This window comes from Saccopteryx bilineata, chromosome X (assembly GCF_036850765.1).
Source record: "Saccopteryx bilineata isolate mSacBil1 chromosome X, mSacBil1_pri_phased_curated, whole genome shotgun sequence".
Lineage (NCBI taxonomy): Eukaryota > Metazoa > Chordata > Mammalia > Chiroptera > Emballonuridae > Saccopteryx > Saccopteryx bilineata.
In genome coordinates this window covers 134,461,797-134,482,053 of record NC_089502.1, presented here as the reverse complement: position 1 = coordinate 134,482,053, position 20,257 = coordinate 134,461,797, and the positions used below count along the sequence as shown (strand labels likewise).

The 20,257-nt window shown below is 44.5% G+C and overlaps 1 protein-coding gene across 3 annotated transcripts in view; it reads left to right on the top strand.

Annotated features, from left to right (window-relative positions):
- Positions 1-2,605: 2,605 nt before the first annotated feature.
- Positions 2,606-20,257, top strand: part of NHS (NHS actin remodeling regulator) — a 353,377-nt gene continuing 335,725 nt past the window's right edge. For 2 of the 3 annotated variants that reach the window (XM_066249262.1, XM_066249260.1), the window contains exon 1: positions 2,606-3,769. In XM_066249262.1, the coding sequence (XP_066105359.1) occupies positions 3,211-3,769 (559 nt within the window). In that variant the 5' untranslated portion in view covers positions 2,606-3,210. The remainder of the gene's footprint in view (positions 3,770-20,257) is intronic. The other variant, XM_066249261.1, reaches the window with a different exon arrangement.

Sequence of the window (20,257 nt, the reverse complement as noted above, 5' to 3'; positions counted from 1 at the left end):
GGTGACATAGTATAACAATGATGTTTTCAAAGGTGCCTTTATTTAAACCTTATAGTGAACTGAGAGAACATCAACTAACCATATCAATATTATGTATTTATTTGTATTAATTTTATTTTTCATGACTTTGAATTAAGCTGTCTTTTAAAGTCATCAAGAATAAAAAAATACAAAAAACTAAAGTGACCTTAGGTCACTGGAGAGTACCAAAAGTGTGCGTGTGCTTGTGTGTGTGTGTGTGTGTGTGCGTGTGTGTGTGCTTGTGTGTGTGTGTGCATGTGCTTGTGTGTGTATGTGTGTGCGTGTGTGTGTGTGTGCGTGTGTGTGTGTGTGCTTGTGTATGTGTGTGCGTGTGTGTGTGCGTGTGTGTGTGCGTGTGCTTGTGTGTGTGCGTGTGTGCGTGTGTGCGTGTGTGTGTGTATGCGTGTGTGTGTGTGTGCGTGTGTGTGTGTGTGTGTGTGTGTGGCGGGGGGGGGGATGAGAACAAAGGAGATCAAAAGCCAAAACCAAAGTTTATTTTGAACCAAATGGCTTTATTAGCATTTGGTTACAAAGAGAGTTTTCATTTTTACATAGCAGGTGATTGCAAAGGGAGTTTTCCTTTTTGCATAGCTGAACTGTGCTTTGAATCATTCTGAAATCTTGACTTCGGTCTGTGCTGACCACTTTGGGGCTGGCCTTTCCTTGAACTTAACTACCCCTTGCAATCCTCCATCTCTTGGGCCTGGAGGACCACTCCTCCTCCCCTCCAATCACTTCTCTGGGTGGATAGGAACCCTCAGGCCCAGGAAGGAATTTCCAGTAATTAGAAGCTCCATTAGGAATGAGAACTCAATACCACTCATTGCCCATGTCAGGGTTCAGCTGGGCTCACGCCACTGGCCCCTTGAATGCTATTAATAGGACAGTGCTGGGTACAGGGGAGGTGAGCAGCAGCGCAGGCTTGCCATAGACTTGCTAAATGGATGCCTTTACTCTTCATTGTTCTTCACCTCGGTATATTTAGGGAGGAGTGTGTGGCTTGGCTACCTAGCAGAACTCATATTCAGAATTTTGAACATATTAAAAAGTCATCCTAAATTTGAAAACAGCCAGCTCTAAGCTTTTTAAATTTGTGAGATAAAGAACAACTCCTAAAAGACCCTTTTCCAAAATATTCTTCCTTTCACTTTTTATTTGGAAACCAGACCAAATTTAAAGTTGCAAGAAATGTGCGATGAATCCCAATATGCCCTTTACTTAGACTATTTTGCACATTTTGCTGTATTTTCTTTTTCCTTTGTACATATACATTATTATCGTTATTATTCTTATTGTTGGTACTGAACCATGTATGTGTACCTTGAACACATCATGACCCTTTACCTCCAAATCGCCAGCCTGGATCTTTTATGATCAAGGACATTTCCTTGCCAAAAATGTTACCTTTTGAAAACTAGACTAAGAGAACGGCCTGTTGAAGTCTTTATAACCAAAGTGTGGGCCAGTTCAAAGTGCTGATTGTGGGGACTTGTGTGGGCTCCCGCTAAGGCGGGGGTGAAGAGAGGAGACGCCGCCGCAGCTTTGGAGGACTTTATTTTCATAAAACATTTTTTTCCATGTTCTCTTTAGACACATTCAATGAAAGCTGCATTCCCAAGATCTGGCTTGTGGCTTTAATATATATATATATATATATATATATATATATATATATATATATATATATATATATATATATATATACACACACACACATACACACACACACACACTATTTTTTACAGTATTCCCTTTGGAGGGATGAAAGTATGTATTTTATTAACATTTCCCAAACTCTTTTGTAAAAAAAGGTTTTAAGCTAACAGCATCCAGCCTGCTGTGATCGAAATACATGGCCTTTTAGAAATTATACCTTTCAGCTAATAGAAGGGGAAAAATTTCTTCTGTAAATCACCATTTCTTTGACGGAGAACTCTAAAATGCCTCTGTATGATTAGCACAGTAGGGTGACAGAAAGGTAATCCTGTGTCTCTCACCTAACGCATCAGTAAGTTTTGCAAGCAGTTTTCTTGGGGGGGGGGTTGCTTATTGGTGGTCTGGGTCTCATTCATGTTGTGTAGAGAGCTGGCCCAGAACAGGCAGCCCAGCGATGCCTGGGAAGAGGGTAGACACTGCACCCTGGCCGCCCGAGCTGCACGGGGATGTGCCCGGTCAGACACCCGGCTGTCTCACTAAGCTCACACAGCCCGGGGCACCCGTAGGGGAAGCCCGCTTTTCCCCGCTAAGAACCCAAAGGACTGGCTCAGAGCAGGAATTCGGGAAGCAACTTGCTCCAACACGACAGACCTGCCGCATCCCCAGTGCTCCCCCCTCCGCCTCTGCGCTCGGTACCCACACCCCAGCCCCGACTTGAGGAGCACCCCCACCCCGCCACGCTGACCGTCTCAAACCTAACCCCTCGGATGGGAGGAAGTGTTCTTGCGTCCGAACGTGCCCGGCGAGGCCACCAGTGACTCCCAGCGGCCGCACAGGGCGCTGCGCCCCCCTCGCCTGGCCTTCTCCCGCCCTGCGTCGGCCCCGTCGCCCCCGCACCGCCTCCTGCGCCGGGGCTGGAGGTGGATTCCTCTCTCCGGGTTTTCAAAGCGCCTTACTGAAACCTCCTCCCGGCCCAGAGAGGGAGAGAGCCCGGGCTCAATCGCTCCCCGGAGCTGCCGAAGGGCGCGCGGGGAGAGGCCTGCGCTGGGGTACTTTCAAACTGAGGCGCGCGCACACTCACACCCACCCACCCAGACACACACACGCGCGCGCGCGCGTACACACACACACACACACACACACACACATACACACGCCCATTTATATAGGCGGTGGCGGCGGCAGCGGCCGGGCGGCGGCGGCGAGCGCTGGAATGATGGAGCTGAACCAACCGACCCGGGCTGGAAGCAAGTGAGCAGAGCCCAGGCGCACCCCAGGATCCCTGTGCCCTGCGCTTGGGAGCCTCCCCAGGGGACGGGGCACTCGGAGGAGGACCAAGTAGACTGATTTGTTAGGAGGAGGGCGGGGAAGTGGAGGAGGCCAGGTGACCAGAGGAAACCCCTGCGTCTCCGGACTGCCCCAGAGCGCCTTTGCCCAATTCCTGCCCCCTCTCCGCCCAGGTGGGCGCGCCAGGTCCCCAGCTCGCAAGGGGTGCTTTGAGGAGACCAGAAAGTCGCGGCCCGGCTGCGCGGGATGCCTTTCGCCAAGCGGATCGTGGAGCCGCAGTGGCTTTGCCGGCAGCGGCGCCCGCCGCCCGGCCCGGTGGAGGACGTGAGCGAAGACAGCGCCGAACCGCTGCCGCCCCTGCAGCCGCCCAGCCGACGGGACGAGGCCGTGGAGCCGGAGCCGGAGCCGGAGCCGGAGGACCCTCCCCGTGCACCCCCTGCTCCTCCCGGCTCCCCGCCGCCGTTGCCCGCTCCGACCGACCCAGCACAGCCGCCGCACGGAGAGGGGACGGCGGCGGGCGAGGAGACCGCGGCGGGGGTCCCGGAGGCGGCGGCCGCGGCTGACGAGGCGTCCTCGGCGGCGGCCGCGGCCGTGCTGCTCATGCTGGACCTGTGCGCGGTCAGCAACGCCGCGCTGGCTCGCGTCCTCCGGCAGCTCTCGGACGTGGCCCGGCACGCGTGCAGCCTGTTCCAGGAGCTCGAGAGCGACATCCAGCTGACCCACCGCCGCGTCTGGGCGCTGCAGGGCAAGCTCGGCGGCGTGCAGCGCATCCTCGGCACGCTGGACCCCAAGCAGGAGGCAGTGCGTGAGTACCCGCGCCGCCCGCCCGCCCGGCGCTGCGCTCCTGCGCTGCGCCCTCCGCCCTCCGCGGCCGCCGCAATCCCGGCCCCGCGGCGCCGCGCCCACTGCAGCTCGCACCTTCTTCTTGCCGCCCCCCGCCCCCTCTTTCCTTCCCCTGGGACCCACCCCGGCCTCCCGGGGCAGAGTTGCAGCCCCACTCCCAGGCGGGGATGCAGACGCAGCGGGGAGAAAGTTAAAGGGGCGGGTTCAGAACTCGCAGGCAGCCGCGGGCTGAGCGGGATCCTTCTTGGGGACAGAGGGGACGGAGGGGTTTGTCATTCACTCTGGGACTCACCTTCCCTGCGCCGCCCTGTGTGTGTGTAGGGGGCGAGGGTCGGTGCAACTTCAATGATTTTCAGCGGCCTAGTCCCAAGCCCCATAGTCCGGAACCCCTACTCGTGCTCGGGGGACGGGCTCAAGGAATAGCGAGTGGCTTTTAGGGCTTCTGCTTCGCCGTGGCGGTCCCGTCAGTTTCACCGTGACCTCGGGCTGAGCGGAGCCCCGAACTTGTGCCTTGCGCTCTGTGCGACGCAGCACGGAGGCGCTAGCCTCCGAGTGAACTCCGAAGCGCTCGGCTCCAACCTTGTAGCCCAGAAGGGCCGCGGGGGGGAGAGTGGAGGGAGGAGTGTCCCGGACTCTGGGGAAATCGGTGAGATCTGGGCATCTTTTCTGCTCTGAACAGCACAGGGTTCCTATTAAAAGCCTCTCTATGTGCCATCTGCCTTCTGAGGACCCCAGAGGCGTCCCTCCCCGGGGACTGTCGCCCCAATCCACCCGCGTATGGAAGACCCCGGAGCATCTTAGCAGCCCGTTAACTTCACTGTTGGAACACCCTAGGGCTCCCAATAAATGTCATTCTGTGACATCTGCCCTCCGAGCGGCGCACAGTCGGTCAAATCGGGCGGCAGCGGAACGTTTTAGGAACGAACCGGAGGTGGGCGGGGGCATTGGGCCGGTGTTGCGGCCCGGGGGCGCCTAGTCCGGCGGCGGCGCTCCCCGCGAAGGTGATGTCAGCGGCTCTGCCTTACATAAGAAGCTCCCTTCCCGGGCTGCTGCGGCAGCTGCGCCAGTGCTCGGTGGCCCGGAACGCGCGGGGCGGGGGCGCTCTCGGGCATCCTTTCCGGGAACCTGTGTCCTGCGACCCAGCTCGCGCATTGCTCCCACTACAAACAAACAAACAAACAAACAGCCCTTTGAACCCCACCCGGGAATTCGCTGCTTTTCTGCAATAACAACAACAATAAGCATAATGAATAAATGGTGTGCACGGTCGGTTTTCGCAGCTATAAAAGCCCCGGCGTTGGGTTAATGACTGGCTGTTTGAAAGGGCAGTTCCGGAGATGAGTTCTGGAAAGAATTAGGACCGCCGTAGGCCAAGTCGTATTTTACTTTTGGGACTTGAAATGAGCGCTTTAATCCTGCCTCCTTTTTCCCTCAAACCACACAGCGGGGACAGCCCCTGCACTTTCAACAGCGCTGATATCTGGGGAGTGCGGTCTGCCTGAGTGGTGATTTCACTTCAAAAGGACTAGAGGGAAGTTTTGCAGACTGTTGAGTGGTGCATACATTTCCCGCGTGTGTGCGTGTGTGCGTGTGTGCGTGTGCGTGTGTGCGTGTGTGCGTGTGTGCGTGTGTGTGTGCGCGTGTGTGCGTGTGTGCGTGTGTGCGTGTGTGCGTGTGTGTGTGTATGTGTGTGTGTGTGCGTGTGTGCGTGTGTGTGTGTATGTGTGTGTGTATGTGTGTGTGTGCGTGTGTGCGTGTGTGTGTGTATGTGTGTATGTGTGTGTATGTGTGCGTGTGTGTGTGTGTATGTGTGTGTGTGTGTGCGTGTGCGTGTGTGCGTGTGTGCGTGTGTGTGTATGTGCGTGTGTGCGTGTGTGCGTGTGTGTATGTGTGTGTGTGTATGTGTGCGTGTGTGCGTGTGTGCGTGTGTGCGTATGTGCGTGTGTGTGTGCGTGTGTGTGTGTGCGTGTGTGTGTGTGCGTGCGTGCGTGTGCGTGCGTGCGTGCGTGCGCGCGTGCGCGCGTGCGCGCGTGTGCGTGTGTGTGTGTGTGCGTGTGTGCGTGTGTGCATGTATGTGTGTGTGTGTGTGCGTGTGTGTGTGTGCGTGTGTGTGTGTATGTGTGTGCGCGTGTGTGTATGTGTGTGTGTGTGTGCGTGTGTGTGTGTGTGCGTGTGTGTGTGTATGTGTGTGTATGTGTGTGTGTGTGACACACTGCTCTTTAAGTTAGATTTCATGCAAGTGAAACAGTGCTGGAGCAAATTGTGTGTCCTCTTCGCCCCTCTTTTGTTTAGAGGCAACAGTGGGCACTTAGGTACAAGGAACTGGACCCAATCCTTTAAAGTCCTTTTAACTCTTTGGAGTAAAAACTAACGGTTAATGGTGAAAAGAAAAAAATGGAATATGTCTATATATACTGTGATGATTATGTGGATTTATATATCAATAAGTAGGTAAAGATGGGGCTAATGTAGTACCCAGAGATGGACTTAAAATTCTGTTGCTTGAAAATTTTCTGAAATGTTACCTCCCCATGTCCTTTCCAGTCCTCCCACTTCTTTTGTCCACATGGATTTAAAATGACATTGTTCTTGTTTTATGTCGAAGAAGGCATTACCGTTGGAAGGAAAGGCAGAATCGTATGTGCTTTAGTTGGAGTTTCACAGCACGCAGAGGTTGAGACTAAGGTTTCTGTGTAAATGGTTTATTTCAGAGGGCATCCCAGGACGCACAGGGAAGGAGTACAGAAGTGGAAAACCGTAGGGAGAAAAGCGCATGCACCTGCCAGCTTGGCTACCACTGTGGGCAACCTGGTTCAGTCCAGCCCATGCCTCAGAAGTGTTCCACTGAGGAGTGAGGAAGGTGGTGTGTTTATCCACCAACTTCCACCTCTCGCTGAGGGAAGGGTAGGACCTGGAGTATGCATTCCCTGGTTCCTGTGGCCTGCTCTATGTTAGGGCTTAGGATGCTCCCAGGCCAAGTAGAGAGATGCAAAAAGCCTAGGGTTTAAACAGAAATGTCTCCAGGGGTCCTGAGGGAGGGGCTATGGGTGGAGTACCAGTGGCATCTGCTACATCATGCATCTTCCTTTAGCATTGCTGAAGGCCTAGGGGAGTTTTAAAGGGAGTAGCGAGCCACATTCCCTTTTCTATCCCTTCCAACTTGTCTGGCCACCTCCTTAGCCCCTGTACAGCCTTTCCACCAAGATAACCATTCCCCATGTAGTTGCCTGTTGCTTCATCCTTGGACAGCTGCTTCCCACTACCCTGAGACAGGCTTGGGACAATTTGAAGGGGTGACATAATTTGGCATATGCTTTAGTAAAGTCACTCTAGAGGCAAGTCGGAAAGCTGGTAAACTAGTTAGTGTAACTGGAGATGGTGGCTAGGACTAGGAAGGTAGGTAGTTATGCAGACAGCGAGAATTGGTGGGACTCTGAATTCATTTTGGAAGTAGAATTGATGGTATTTACTAATCGGATTGGCTACAAGGTGGAAGAAGAAGAGAAATAACTATGTATGACTCCTAATTTTTTGTCTTAAACAACTTGTAGAAAGTAGTACCATTTCCAGAAATGGGAGAGTGGCTATTTTCTTGTGGGAGAACAGAATCAATAATTTTCTGTTTGTGCCATGTTAACTTGAGACTTAGACAATTAGATATGTGAGTTCAGAACTTGACAGGGAGGTCCAGGCTGGAGAGGTAAATGCCAGACATAAGCATAGAGATGGTATATGAAAACTTGGAGCCAGGGAGAATGTAGACAGTGAAGAAAAGGGGGTCAGAACTTAGTCTAGGGCAGTCCAATTTTGTAAGTTTAGGAAAGAAGGAGAAAGACTGAGAGAGAGCAGCTAGCAAGCTAGAAGGAAAAATTAGGAGAACATGGTCTAATGGAAACCGGGAGAAGGGTTTCAAGAATTGGAGAAATCAACTTGGTCAGGTGCTTCCAAGAGTACTGTGAGCACCAAGACAAGACCATTTAGTTTGGTAACTTGTAAGCAAGTAATGGCCCTGATAGGTGCCATTTAAGTGGAGGGGTGGCAATGAAGGCCAAATAAGAGGATGAAGAGAGGATAGGATGGGTAGAGAGATAGCAACCACAGATGACTCTTATAAGGAGTTTACTCTGAAGAGGAATGGAGAAATGGAATAGTGGCTGGAGGGGAATACAAGGTCAAAACATTAAAAGGTATTGCTATTTAGGCATATTTAGATTCCACAGAAAAGGGGAAATGGATGATAGTGGGAAAATAACTGGACAATTATGGGAGACCTTGAAAAGCTGAGAGGAGAAGGGATCAAAGCACCCTGCCATTCATGGGTGCTGGAAGGAAGATGGAAGATCCGGGCAGATAGGCAGGTTGGCTGGCGAACTGATAGTGGTAGAAGGTGGTGTTCTTATACAATTGCATGTCTTTTCTCTGTGAGGTTATTAGCAGAGAGGGCATTGGTAATGAGAGAAAAGAAGGCAGGGTGGTGATGTCGTCTCAGGGAGGGAGGCCTGGACGCAGGAAGGAAGTGTAAGGGAACTGACCACCTGCCTTTGTTGAGAGCCTTCTGAAATTTATGGTCTTAAACTTGAAGTAGGTCCAGCTTTTCAGTCACTAAAATCTGGGATTTTGGAATTACTTCATGGACCTCAGCCCCAAGGTGTTTATTCTTTCACATGTTAATGTCATTGGCTTTTTGGTTGTAGTTAATTATATTTACTTACTGTGTTTTAAAGTAAATTTTGTATTAAAGTTGAACATTACTACAGAAAAATGCACAAACCATAAATGTACAGCTTGGTTAATTTTCATGAAGTGAACAGCTCGTGTAACCACCACCCAGATCAAGGAATGAAAGCGTTACTGTGCCTTCAAACAGTCCTCCTCCCAGGCCCTTTGCCAGTCACTATCTCCCTTCCTGAGGTTACCATTATTTTGACATCCATAACCATCAGTTAGATCTTCCTATTTGTGAATTTTATGTAAGTGGAGTAATATAGTATACACTTCTTAGTGTTCATCAAACATGTTTGCAAGATTCTTCCATGTCATTACAGTAATTCATTCTCATTGCTGGATAAACTTTTACTGGGTGCATATACCAAAATTTGTTGATCCATTCTCCTGATGCTGGCCATTTGGGTTGTTACTAGTTTAAGACTATTGCCACAACCTTTTTTACTTGCCTTTTAATGAGCTTATGTATACAGAGCTCTTTGGTGTATATCTAAAAGTAGAATTTCTGGATCGAAGAGGATGGATGTGTTTGGCTTTATTAGATATTGTCTAGTAGTTTCCTAAACTGGTTGTAACAATTTATACTCCCAGAAGTACATGGAAGTTCCAGTTGCTGCACATCCTCACCAACACTTTTATTGTCTTTTCAACTGTAGCTACTCTGATGGGTAAGTAATAAAAATTTCATTGTGGTTTTAATTTGAATTTCTCTGATAGCTTGTGAGATTGAACACCTTTTCATATATATATTTGACCACTTGGATATTCTCTTTTCTGAATTACCTATTCAAGGCCTTTGCTCATTTTTTTTGATAAGGTTCTTTGTTTTTTATTGTCTTGTAGGCATTCTTTACATATTGTAGATATGAGTCATTTGTGAGCTATAGGAATTGCAAAGAACCTCTCACTCTGTGGCTTGCCTTTTCACTCTCAGTATTACCTTTTAGTGAGAAGTTCTTGTTTTTATGTAGTCCAGTTTATCAATCCTTTTCTTTGTCATTATTGTTTTTTGTGTTCTATTCTGTTTGTTCTTAAATTCTTCATTGACCCCAAGGTCCTGAAGAATTCTCCTATGTTCTAGAAATTTTTTGTTTTGCATTTGTCATTTAAACCCATGATTCATATGGAATTGATATTTGTAAACGGTGTGAAGTAGGGTGTAAAGATTATTTCCCATATGGATTCACAATTGATCTATTGCCACTTACTAAAAAGACCATCGTTTCCCCGTTGCATTACAGTGACAGTGACACTTTTGCCATCTATTGAATGGATTGACTTTATTTTTAGCTAACATTTATTGAGTGCTGCTACATATCAGGTTCTGTGCTACGGTCTTTATATGAATGACCTTATTTAATCTTCAGAGTATCTCTGTGAGAGAGGTACACTTATTTTCCCGCTTTACTGTGGGTTAGTAACTTATTTCAGTTAGCAACAACTAGAAAGTGCTAGAGCCTAGAATTAAGATCAAGGCCAGAGTCCACAGTATTGTTCCCAAGCACTAGACTTTTCTTTCATGCATTGCTGCACAAATCTAGGGAAATTACTGCATTAAAATTGAGACCTTTCTCTATATGCTTGTGTCTAGTTGACAAGCTTCAACTCTTGCTTTTCTACTCATTGGCACCCCTTGTATTTTCCATTTTCTACCCCAATACAGTTATACTGAACTACTAGGTGTTCCCCAACTTTCTAGGCATTTTCCTTCATCATGCCTGCATATATGCTACTCTTTTCTTCTGCAACATTTCACTGGCTAATTCCTACATGATCATTCCTTGATACTCAGCTGACACTTCATCTTCTCTGTGAAGTGGAACCCGATTCCTTGCCCACCACCTCCCCACCTACAAGGTTTCTAGAGCTCTGTGCTAACCTTTATCTTAGCTTTTCTCCTGTACAGTAGACAGTGTTGGCACTTTGCCTCTATTCCTTCAGCCCTCACTTCCCATGCTGAAGGCTGCTTACTGCAAACTCCTGGGACTTTGCCTAGGGTTTTCTTTTTCTGACTAATGGACCATGCTTGGCTGTGCACACAGCAAAACCCAGAAGTGCCAGTGAGGTAATATCCCTGAAGCAGAACTCAAGCAGTGGTGGACTAGGCATTGGTGCATGAGCACCCCAGCTCTTTTGCCCCTTGGAAGAGAGTGTGTTCTGTACCATCTCTCAGAGTTCCCCAGTAGGACTGAGCTCTAGTTGCACATGATAATGCACAATGTATTCTCTGCCTCCCTTTCTCCATCTCACTTTCTCACTCATCTATAAGTGGTTCCTGGGGACACCTCCCACATAAACTACGTACTTGTGGCTGAAGCTACACTCACAGGGTCTGGGGGAATCCAGATCAAAACAATGTATTTAATCTTGAAATTGTGAGAGTAAAGATCGAGGGCTGGGAGTATGGTAGAGTTGAAACCCTTTTTCCTCAGGATTATTATATTAGCCACATACCTGACCCATCCCAGGTGCTCTGCAGTGGGTCTGGAAATAACTTACTACCTTTTATATAAGAGATATTTAGTGCTTCAAGGCTGTGAGGGGGCATGGGAAGAACTCAAGTCTAAGATGAAGACACATCTTCTCAGTTCCTCAGTGGTCCCCTGGCCAGCCTTTTAGGGTAATATAAATCATCCTGTGGAATGAGGTCAGTGATGGCCCCAGGAAATCCAAGCTTTCCTATTTGAGAAGCATAATTTCAAACCTGGAAAGAAACTAGGAAGTCACACATTGGGCAAATTGATCATTTTGGGTTGATATGGTAGCTCTAATCATGGGTTCATTCTGCTCTTGGAAGGATGATCCTTTTCCTCCCTATTCTGCTCATTCTACCACATGCAAAAACCCTTTGCAGACTGGTTAACTTTTTCCCCCATCTTTCAGTAACTGTGGTTAGGTTTCTTCCCCTCTAGTCTCTGCTCAGCAAGTTTCTTTGAACATTATGAGATCCCAACAGCTCCGTTGAAAGCTGCTTTAAAACCCATCATAGAACAATTGAGAAGAAAGTAGTCTTTCAAAGGTTAATAATTTATGGTTATAATATTCTCATAACAGCAGCACATTTCTTTCCAGACTTTTCTTGTTTTACTGGATTGGACTTTTATTTTTTTATTTTTACAATTTTTACTTATTGATTTTAGAGAGAGAAGAAAAGGAGAGAGAGAGAGAGAAAGAAAGAAAAAAACACCCATCTGTTTCTGTATGTGCCCTGACCAGCAAACTTTGCCCATTGGGACAATGCTCTAACTAACCAAGCTATCTGGCCAGGGCTGGATTGGGCTTTTAAATCAAAACTACTAACCTACTTTACCAAGGAAATCCTTGAGATTCTGTTGGGCTAATATTGCTAAGATGGAAACAATAAAGATTTCTTCTTTCTGTTTCTTGAGACCTTTTCCACACAATGCCACTAGGAAAGTGTAAATTCCACATAAGCTCTCAAAAACATCTTCAATATCAGAGTTTGAAGGCATCACCTTTAAAATACTAGGATGTGTGACATTTCTCCTATTGTCCCATGATAACCCAAGAGTCTTAACGATCCATTGACTTCATATAATGCTTTATGATTTTATGGACAAAGACAATTTAAAATGTAGTTAGAATTTTGTTTTGACAGTTGAATTTCCTTTTACTCTATTAAAATAGTGAAACACAAGATTTTGTGGGACATTCCTTAAAATCACGGGAAGAGTATGCCTGGAGCAAACCATCAGTCACAAAAATTCCTGAAAGTTCTTTTTTGCATCAAGGATTCCTCATGAATCACATCTTGTTAATAAAGTAATTTTTTAAAAAAAATAATGAGATTGGAATGGTTTCTGAACGTAAGGCTCTTATTCTAAGGTCAAAATTTATTGAAACAAGGTTTTAAAGAGCCCTCCTCCCAGACTGTGAGCCCACAAAGGACAACGGCCCTGTCCAGCTCATCTCTTTCAGTGACTAAGACAGGTATGGCACATTTTTGTTTCTGATATTAATGTCAATCTTTCAATTCACTAATAAACATGAGAAGGTTGGGGTGTACTGAAATAGGAATCTGAGGACCTGGGCATCCATATGCTGAAAAATTAATTTATGATAAAGTACCTAAGTTCTTCCAAGTGAAATTAACCAAGAGTAAAATGAATTGAATAAAAGTTGGAGAAATTTGGGGACTTAGAGTTTGGAAAGACCTTAGCTAGCACCCATTGAATCCAAGCTCCCACTCAGGATGGGGCTATTTTTAAAAATGTCCCAAATGGCAACTCATCTGGTTTCCATGCCCTCTGAGGCTCCCAGGAGTGGGAAATGGCCACCCCACCCCAACTTTATTGCTGGATAGTTCCTGTTCTCAGACAATCATTATCCACACTGAGACTGAATCTGTCCTTTTGTAATTCTAGCCTTTTAGTCTGGTGTCTGGAGCGTTATGGAATCTGCTTACAATCTCTTATCCAGGACATCTTTTAAGTGGTTAGAGGTTACTGTGTGGTCCCTTCTAAACTTTCTTTGTCCTAGGTAAAACAACTTCAGTTCTTTCAACTATTCCCTTAATGCCAAGATTTCTGTGTCCTCTCATACTGGTTGTCCTCTCCCACAGGTGCAAAGCATGAATGGACCCATTCCTTTCTTCTTATGAATGCCCTACTAAGACTAAGGTGGCCATTGTTGTTGTGTTAACCATTGCAAAATATTGTGGGTGCATTATTGCTCTTATAGCTCAACAAACTTCTTCCTTTATAGTAGTGGTTCTTTTACATGAGATTTCCTCTATTCCACTGGTGCAGTTTGTATTTTGAACTTAAATTTCACAAGACTTCCCCATTGTCTCTGTTAAATTGAATCTTGCTTGCTTTGCTCTTTCACTTCCAATCAGTGGTGATGGTTTAAAATCTTGATTCAGTGTGTCAGCTACTGCCCACAGCATTTTGCTCTCTGCAGACATCATAAACATGATTCTAGCCCATCACCCACATCTTTGATAAAACTGTTGTTCTATTGCACTGAAGGCCAGATCCCACTGGCAGGCAATAATGGCAACATCCCTCCAAGTTGATGTCTATTAATCAACATTCATTGGGAATCATTGTTGCAGCAGCCACAAATACGCCTCCCACCATCCCATTCAAACCACATTTCTCCACCTTGTCCACAAGATCTATCATCATGAGTGATTATCAAATAATTTGCTGAAATCAAGATACCATATGTCTATAGTATTCCTTTGATCTCCTAGTCTAATAACCATACTCAAAAGGGAAATGAAGTTAGTCTGGCTCAAACTGGACTCATAGCCATCAGAGAGACGATTTAAATTTTCTTGTATATAATGGATAAAGAGTTTATTTTGGAGAATCTGATTTAGTGTTTTGGCCACAGAATGACTATACCATTGGACTGTAAGGGGACTCTCTGGGTCTTAGAATCAATGCTCAGACTCCAAAATGTGTGGTTGGTAAAAGGTAGAGAGAATCGGAATGCTTGTCCCTTTCTTTCTTTTATGACACCTGGTGGGAACCTTATTTCCTGTTTCTTAAGGAAAGGCTCAGAATTCATGACCTTTGGAATTTGCTTAGGCTCAGTTTGAGTAAGGTTAGCAAGTGTCAGGGTTATCTAATTGTTGAGAAGTGAGTATGTGGTTAAGAATGGATTCTGAAGTTAGAGAGCAGGAGTTCAAACTTCCAGCTCCACCTCTTCAAAGATGTATAACTGCATAATTTACTGAATACTTATTTTCCTTTGGGATGGAGATAAAAACAGTACCTACTACATCAGGTTTTTGACAGGATTGAAGGAGTCAGGGTGCACAGGCACTGAGAACTGTGCCTGGCACATGGTAAGTCCCTGGTAATTATTAGCTGTTATTTTATTGACACTGTAATTGGATCATGCAGAGTGGAAGGCATGTATTAATTTTTTCCAAGTAGTTGAAAACCTTTGCCTGAATCTGTGAAATGCTGGGTCAGGGAGAAGAGACAGCTGACAAGGCAATGCTGTATCCCTCTGCATGGTCAGACGACTATTAAGATTTCTATGTTCTTTGTGCCTCTCTTTGTTATGCGAAGTATAAAAGTAAAAAAATTTAACCAATAATCTTGTCATCCAGATTCATTCATTATATATCAGGCACTAATCTAGGCACTTGGATTTCATCACTGACAAAAAGGTACAAAGAGCTTACAGTGGAGAGAGATAAACCAAGAACAACAAACATAATGCAGAGATTTAACATAATTAAATGCAATTTAAAGAGATTACAATACATGTTAAGAGATGGTAAGTTATGGGCAAAAAGAAACTAGAGCAAGGTGAAGGCAATACAGAGGATTGAAGTGAGGTTACCATTTTAAATGAGGTGATCAGGTGGGCCTCTTTGAGGAAGCAGCGTTTTAGTAAAGATTGGAAAGAGGTGAGGGAGTTAATGATGTCAATAGCTGGAGGAAGACTGTCCCAGCAGAAGGAACCAGAGCTAATGCAAAAGCCCTGAGGTGAGAGCATGCCTGATATAAAAGGGATGGTAAGGAGGCCAATATGGTGGATGTGAAGTGAGAATGGAGAAGACTAGGAAGAGAGGAGGTCAGAGATATAGTGTGGAGGGTGGCTCATGTAGGGTCTAGCAGGCCTTTCTGAGGACTTTGCCTTTTGCTCTGAGTGAAGTGGGGACTCATTGGAGGGTTTTTAGCCTAGGAGTGACATGATTAACTTAAAGTTTTAAAGGATCAATTTGGCTATTGTGTCAAGAAGAAACTGTGGGAGAGAGTTGGAAACAGGTGACCATGTAGGATAATTGCTCTGCCAATCCTGGTGAGAGGTGGTGGTGGTTTGGTGGGAGCAATGAGGAAAGTTTGGATCCAACTTAGAGTTTTTGACATTTTCTGTTTCATGTTTGGGGCTAGACAGTTCAACTCATACAGATGGGCACAAAATGGAGAAGAAAAGGAAAGCCCTGTCTCCTCTTACTGTGCCAGACTTGCTCCAAAGGGTGCCATGGTACAATGTGTTGTCCTTCTAGGAAGAATAAAAGAATTCTCACAGAGGTCTAATTCATTCTGTAAAGCACATCCTGAATGTTGAGGAAATAAGCACTTCTAGAGTCTTGTTAATTAATCTTATTTTTGCTGTCTTGGGAAAATTTAAAGGGTGTTCTAAAGAAAACTCTTGTTAAAAACCAATGCATAATTTCCATGCAGTGAAATATATGGATTGCAAGTGTGTAGTCTGATGAGTTTTAACAACTATGCACCTCTGTAAGCCACATCCCTTATTATTAAGATAGAGACAATTCCCTCACTTGAGATAGCTAACACCTTACTGAGGTAGGAAAACAGTATTTGAACTCTGGTGCTTTTGCACTAGTCCCTGCCAGAGTTGCTGTATTAATACAGACATGGGAGAAAAGGTTTCCACAGGACTCTCCAGTAGGATCAGACTTAGAACTAGTAATCCTATATATAAGATTTGCAAAGGAACAAATTTCCAGTTAGACAATAAATAAGTCATGGATATGTAATGTACAGCATGGTGACTATAGTCAATAATAGTGTCTTGTATATTTAGAAGTGGCTAGGAGAGTAGATTTTAAATGTTCTCATCACAAGAAATAAATTTGTAACTATGTGTGATGTGGATGTTAAGTAGATGTATTGTGGTGATCATTTCACCATATGTACAAATATCAAATCATTATGTTGTATACCTGAAACTAATATAATGATCTGTGTAAATTATATCACAATGAAAAAAAACGATTGAGAGAAAAGAATTTCCAAAGCAATTGGAACAGTGGAGTTTCTTCTCTTTGGTCTCTCTGATGTGCTGGGCTGTTTATGCCATCTGGGTGCTGGGCTTTAAGGATGACCCGTTTGGGGGCAAATATAAGAATCTGGCCTCAGAGGGCCCAGAAGTAATTTAAAAGTAGGAGATTTTCTAAGTTAAAGTTAAAATAACATTTAAAAAGAACTTGTTACTTTTATGCAAATGACTAAGTAGTAGGGAACACTGATTTGTAACTGGGTTTTCAGCTTATGCTGATGCTTGAAGCCTGCAGGAAGATGAAGGAATTTCTTTAAAATGTTATTTCTGATTATTCTTTTTAAGTGCATTTAGAATTGTGAAATAAGAAGCCCATTCAAGAATTCAAATACTCTTGATTTTTAATACTGGACATCTAAGAGATGGAAGAACTAGTATCTATGAGGAAGGATGACAGCCAATGAGATATAATGTTCATCAGACTATAATATCAATATTTATGTTTCTTTCCAGAGTGCATCTGGACTCTGTTCCTCAAGCCTGTATTTACATTTTAATAGTGTGAGTAAAGCTATATTTTCCTTTTTTAATTTCACATCAGAGTTCTGCTGCCTAAGCCAGTCCCTTCCTCACTCCTGAAGACCTCAATTGCAAGAAGGCACGTATTTATCGAGAGGTCGATTCTAGAGATTAACTTGAGGGTGGAAATATGCAGCATGAATAAGTATGTCAGAAATCCTTTTCCATGAGAGAAGTCATGGGGCTTTCTGCTTCACAAATGAGACAAATGCTTAAGAGTTTGGGGCAGTGTGGGGGAAAGTAGCAGACTGAGAAAGAGGTACTAGGAAGGGTGCCCTAGAAAGTTTCCTAAGAGTTTCACTTGGGTTAAATGCCGTTAGTGTGAGAGAAGAGATGTTGGAACCTGCTCAGGTATCAGATGTCACTGGTGCTCATCTGGCAAAGTTTTAGCCTTTGCTAATTAAAATTAATCCAATTGCATGAAGAAAAATATATTGCATAACGTTGTGCTTGTGTGGTTTTATTTTAAGCTTTGTCCCATATCCTAAGACCAGCAAATCTCAGGTCAGTGATAGGATAGGAAGTGATAGTGAAAAAATGGATTTACTTATCAATGTATTTGAGTAAAGTCATGGAGTGAGGCGATTGGTTTGTCAATTTAATTTGAAGCCCTTTTGGGTTTTTTAAAAGTTGGTTTGTCAATTCAAAATTTTAATGGCTGTTAAGTGAGGAGGAAAATTTAAAAATAAAAAAAACACCAAAAAGATACCCTCTTTTACTTACCAGCTTGTATTTTGTCCTTCCAAGTTGCTCTGTATACCTTTCTTTGGCCTCATCAGCTTGGCTGGATCAAGCTCTGCAGTTAGGCAGCCACCTAGAACCAAAAGAATTCATTTATTTTCTTTCTTTCTTTCTCTCTCTCTCTCTCTCTCTCTCTCTCTCTCTCTCTCTTTCTGTCTCTCTCTCCTTCTGACTGTCCATATGTAAGTGATTTATATATTAAAAATTTAAAGGTCTAATTATAATACAAATATAGCAATTTGCACAAATCATAAATGTACAACACTTGGAATAAGAAACATTTGCAACCCTCTAGAAATTCTGCCACTGTTCCCTTCTAGTCATACCTCCCAAAGAGTGGCCATTCTCCTGAATTCTAACAGCACAAATTGCTTTGGCCTGTTTTGGAATCATGGAGTATATGTTTTTTAAATCTGGATATTTTGTTTAAAATTATATTTGCCACATTTTTTGCTCCATAAGATGCACTTTTTCCCCAAAAAAGTGGAGGATAAAATGCCCATGCATCCTATGGAGCAAAAAATATAGTATTTTATTAAATATTTCAACACACCATTTGGTTCAGAATATTTTTTTTCTTATTTTCCTCCTTAAAACTCTAGGTGTGTCTTATGGTCAGGTGCATCTTATGGAGCAAAAAATATGGTATTTGCCCCATTCATGTTGTTTTGTTGCATGTAGCTGTATTTCTTTTTTTCAGTGCTGTATAATATTTCTTCAAATGACTATACCATGCTTTATTTGTCCATTTTACTACTGACGGACATTTGGATAATATACAAATAATGTCGCTATGAGCATTGTAGCTCCTGTCTTTTGTTGAATATATCTACACATTAATATTGGGTAAAAACTCCCTGAGTTGTAGTTTTACAAAACTTTCTCCTTCAATGAGATACTTCAAGGCTATGACAGTGATTGTATTTATTCCTTGCTGTCCCTTAACTTCTGAACTAAGTAGAAGTTTTGTTCTGTTTTTCTGTAACGTAAAGATTATCACTGATCACTAATGACAACATTTTGAGGTCTGAAATGGAGGAAATGTGATCTGCTTAAAAGGACTTTTCCCCTCTCTTTAAACTAAAGAATAGTTATGAGGCTTTTTGATTCTCAGACAAGGGCTCTTCACAAAGCCATGTTTCAAATCACTTGCAAACTCCATGTAATTGGAGTTTGACATTTGAATCTTTATTGGCGCTGCTTCAGCTTTTCCTCTGTGAGAAGGAGAATCCTTTTGGATTTTCAAATTGTTTTCTTTCTTTGAGGAGGGAATGGAGGAGGAAGAGTGATGAGTTCTCTAATCACTTGGTTGGATTAGCCTTAGAGCTATGGGGGAGTTGCCTTCTCCAGTTGCCCCTATATCAAGGTTTTATGCAAAATGTAGGCAAAATAGAACATTTCCTCAGCAGGGCAAGAGACAAAGAAGAGGGGGAGGCCTTTCCATTCCCCTGGCAGAGTCTATTCTTGTGGCTCTGTTTTCAGAACCTTGGATATCTGATCCACAAAGTAGCAACCCTGGCTAGAGGAAACTTTGTGGATTCTGGTAGTTGAAAAGGCCTCAAGCAAATTCTAAGTTGCCCACAAGACTTTCTTTCCAACCCCTGACATAGGCTCAGCTTCCCAGATGCCTTTGCTGAGGTTTGATGTCCTGGACTCAATGAGTGGTGTAACCACTCTCATCCTACCCCCACCAGCCCACAGGCTTCCCCACTGTTTGGTTTGAACTAACCATGATTGGAGAATAGAGGGGTAAATATTGCAGCCTGAGCCTTCCCCTCCAAGCATCCTGGCAATGTCTGAAACATCTTTGAAGCCCAAGCAGCCCCACACTGCCTTGTGTTTTGATGGAATGTTTGGTTCACTTTGGGTGTGAAGGTGTGTGAAACTTTTAGGGTTAAGTCTGAAAAATGGTTGTGTGTAGTCCCCAGGGAACCATGCTGCTGAGTGACACACACCTGGGCCTTTGAAACTGGGGTTTTATGATAAATTTGAACATGGTTTTAAACTTTACTATAGTTTGCTTCATTCCTTTTCCTAACGAGAGGATAGGTGAGCTGATTTTTCCATGAGAGAACTGCTTTGGACCATTAATTCAGATTTTATTTTTTTCAAATGTAGAAGTGACTATGTAATTGAGTTTGGACCTTTAAGAACTGGAGGCCTAGTGAGACAGCTCTTAAAGTCAGAGTTGCAGGTGGTGTGTGTGTGGGGGGAACGACATGCTTTTCTTTATTCACCAGGTGTGAAATGTAAAAGAGCTTTATGCAGAATGAGAGGCCTTTAAAAATCCAGATGTACTCTGAGGACCTGGGTAGCTCTTGCTTAAATCCACTGCTTATCTCGGGTTGTCTTTTCCTTGTGTAGAGTACAGCTGAGACTGCAGCTTGCAATTTATTCTTCTTTACCCCTTTGACTCTCTCCTGTAGCCAGCCCTGCCCCCAGTTTTTAGTAGATGGCTGAATTTTTGTCTTAGATGACTGAGTGTTATCAAGGGGAATCTTCTAAACATGTTCAGGCAGACATCAAATAAATTCACACACACACAAGCATGCACACCCCTCCCACCTCCACATTCTCTTAGCACTTATTGTGTGACTGCTTTCTGCTAGTACTCTCTCACCTTTACAAAGCACCTCAAAATTCTGTGATGTAAATGTTTGATTGATACTCT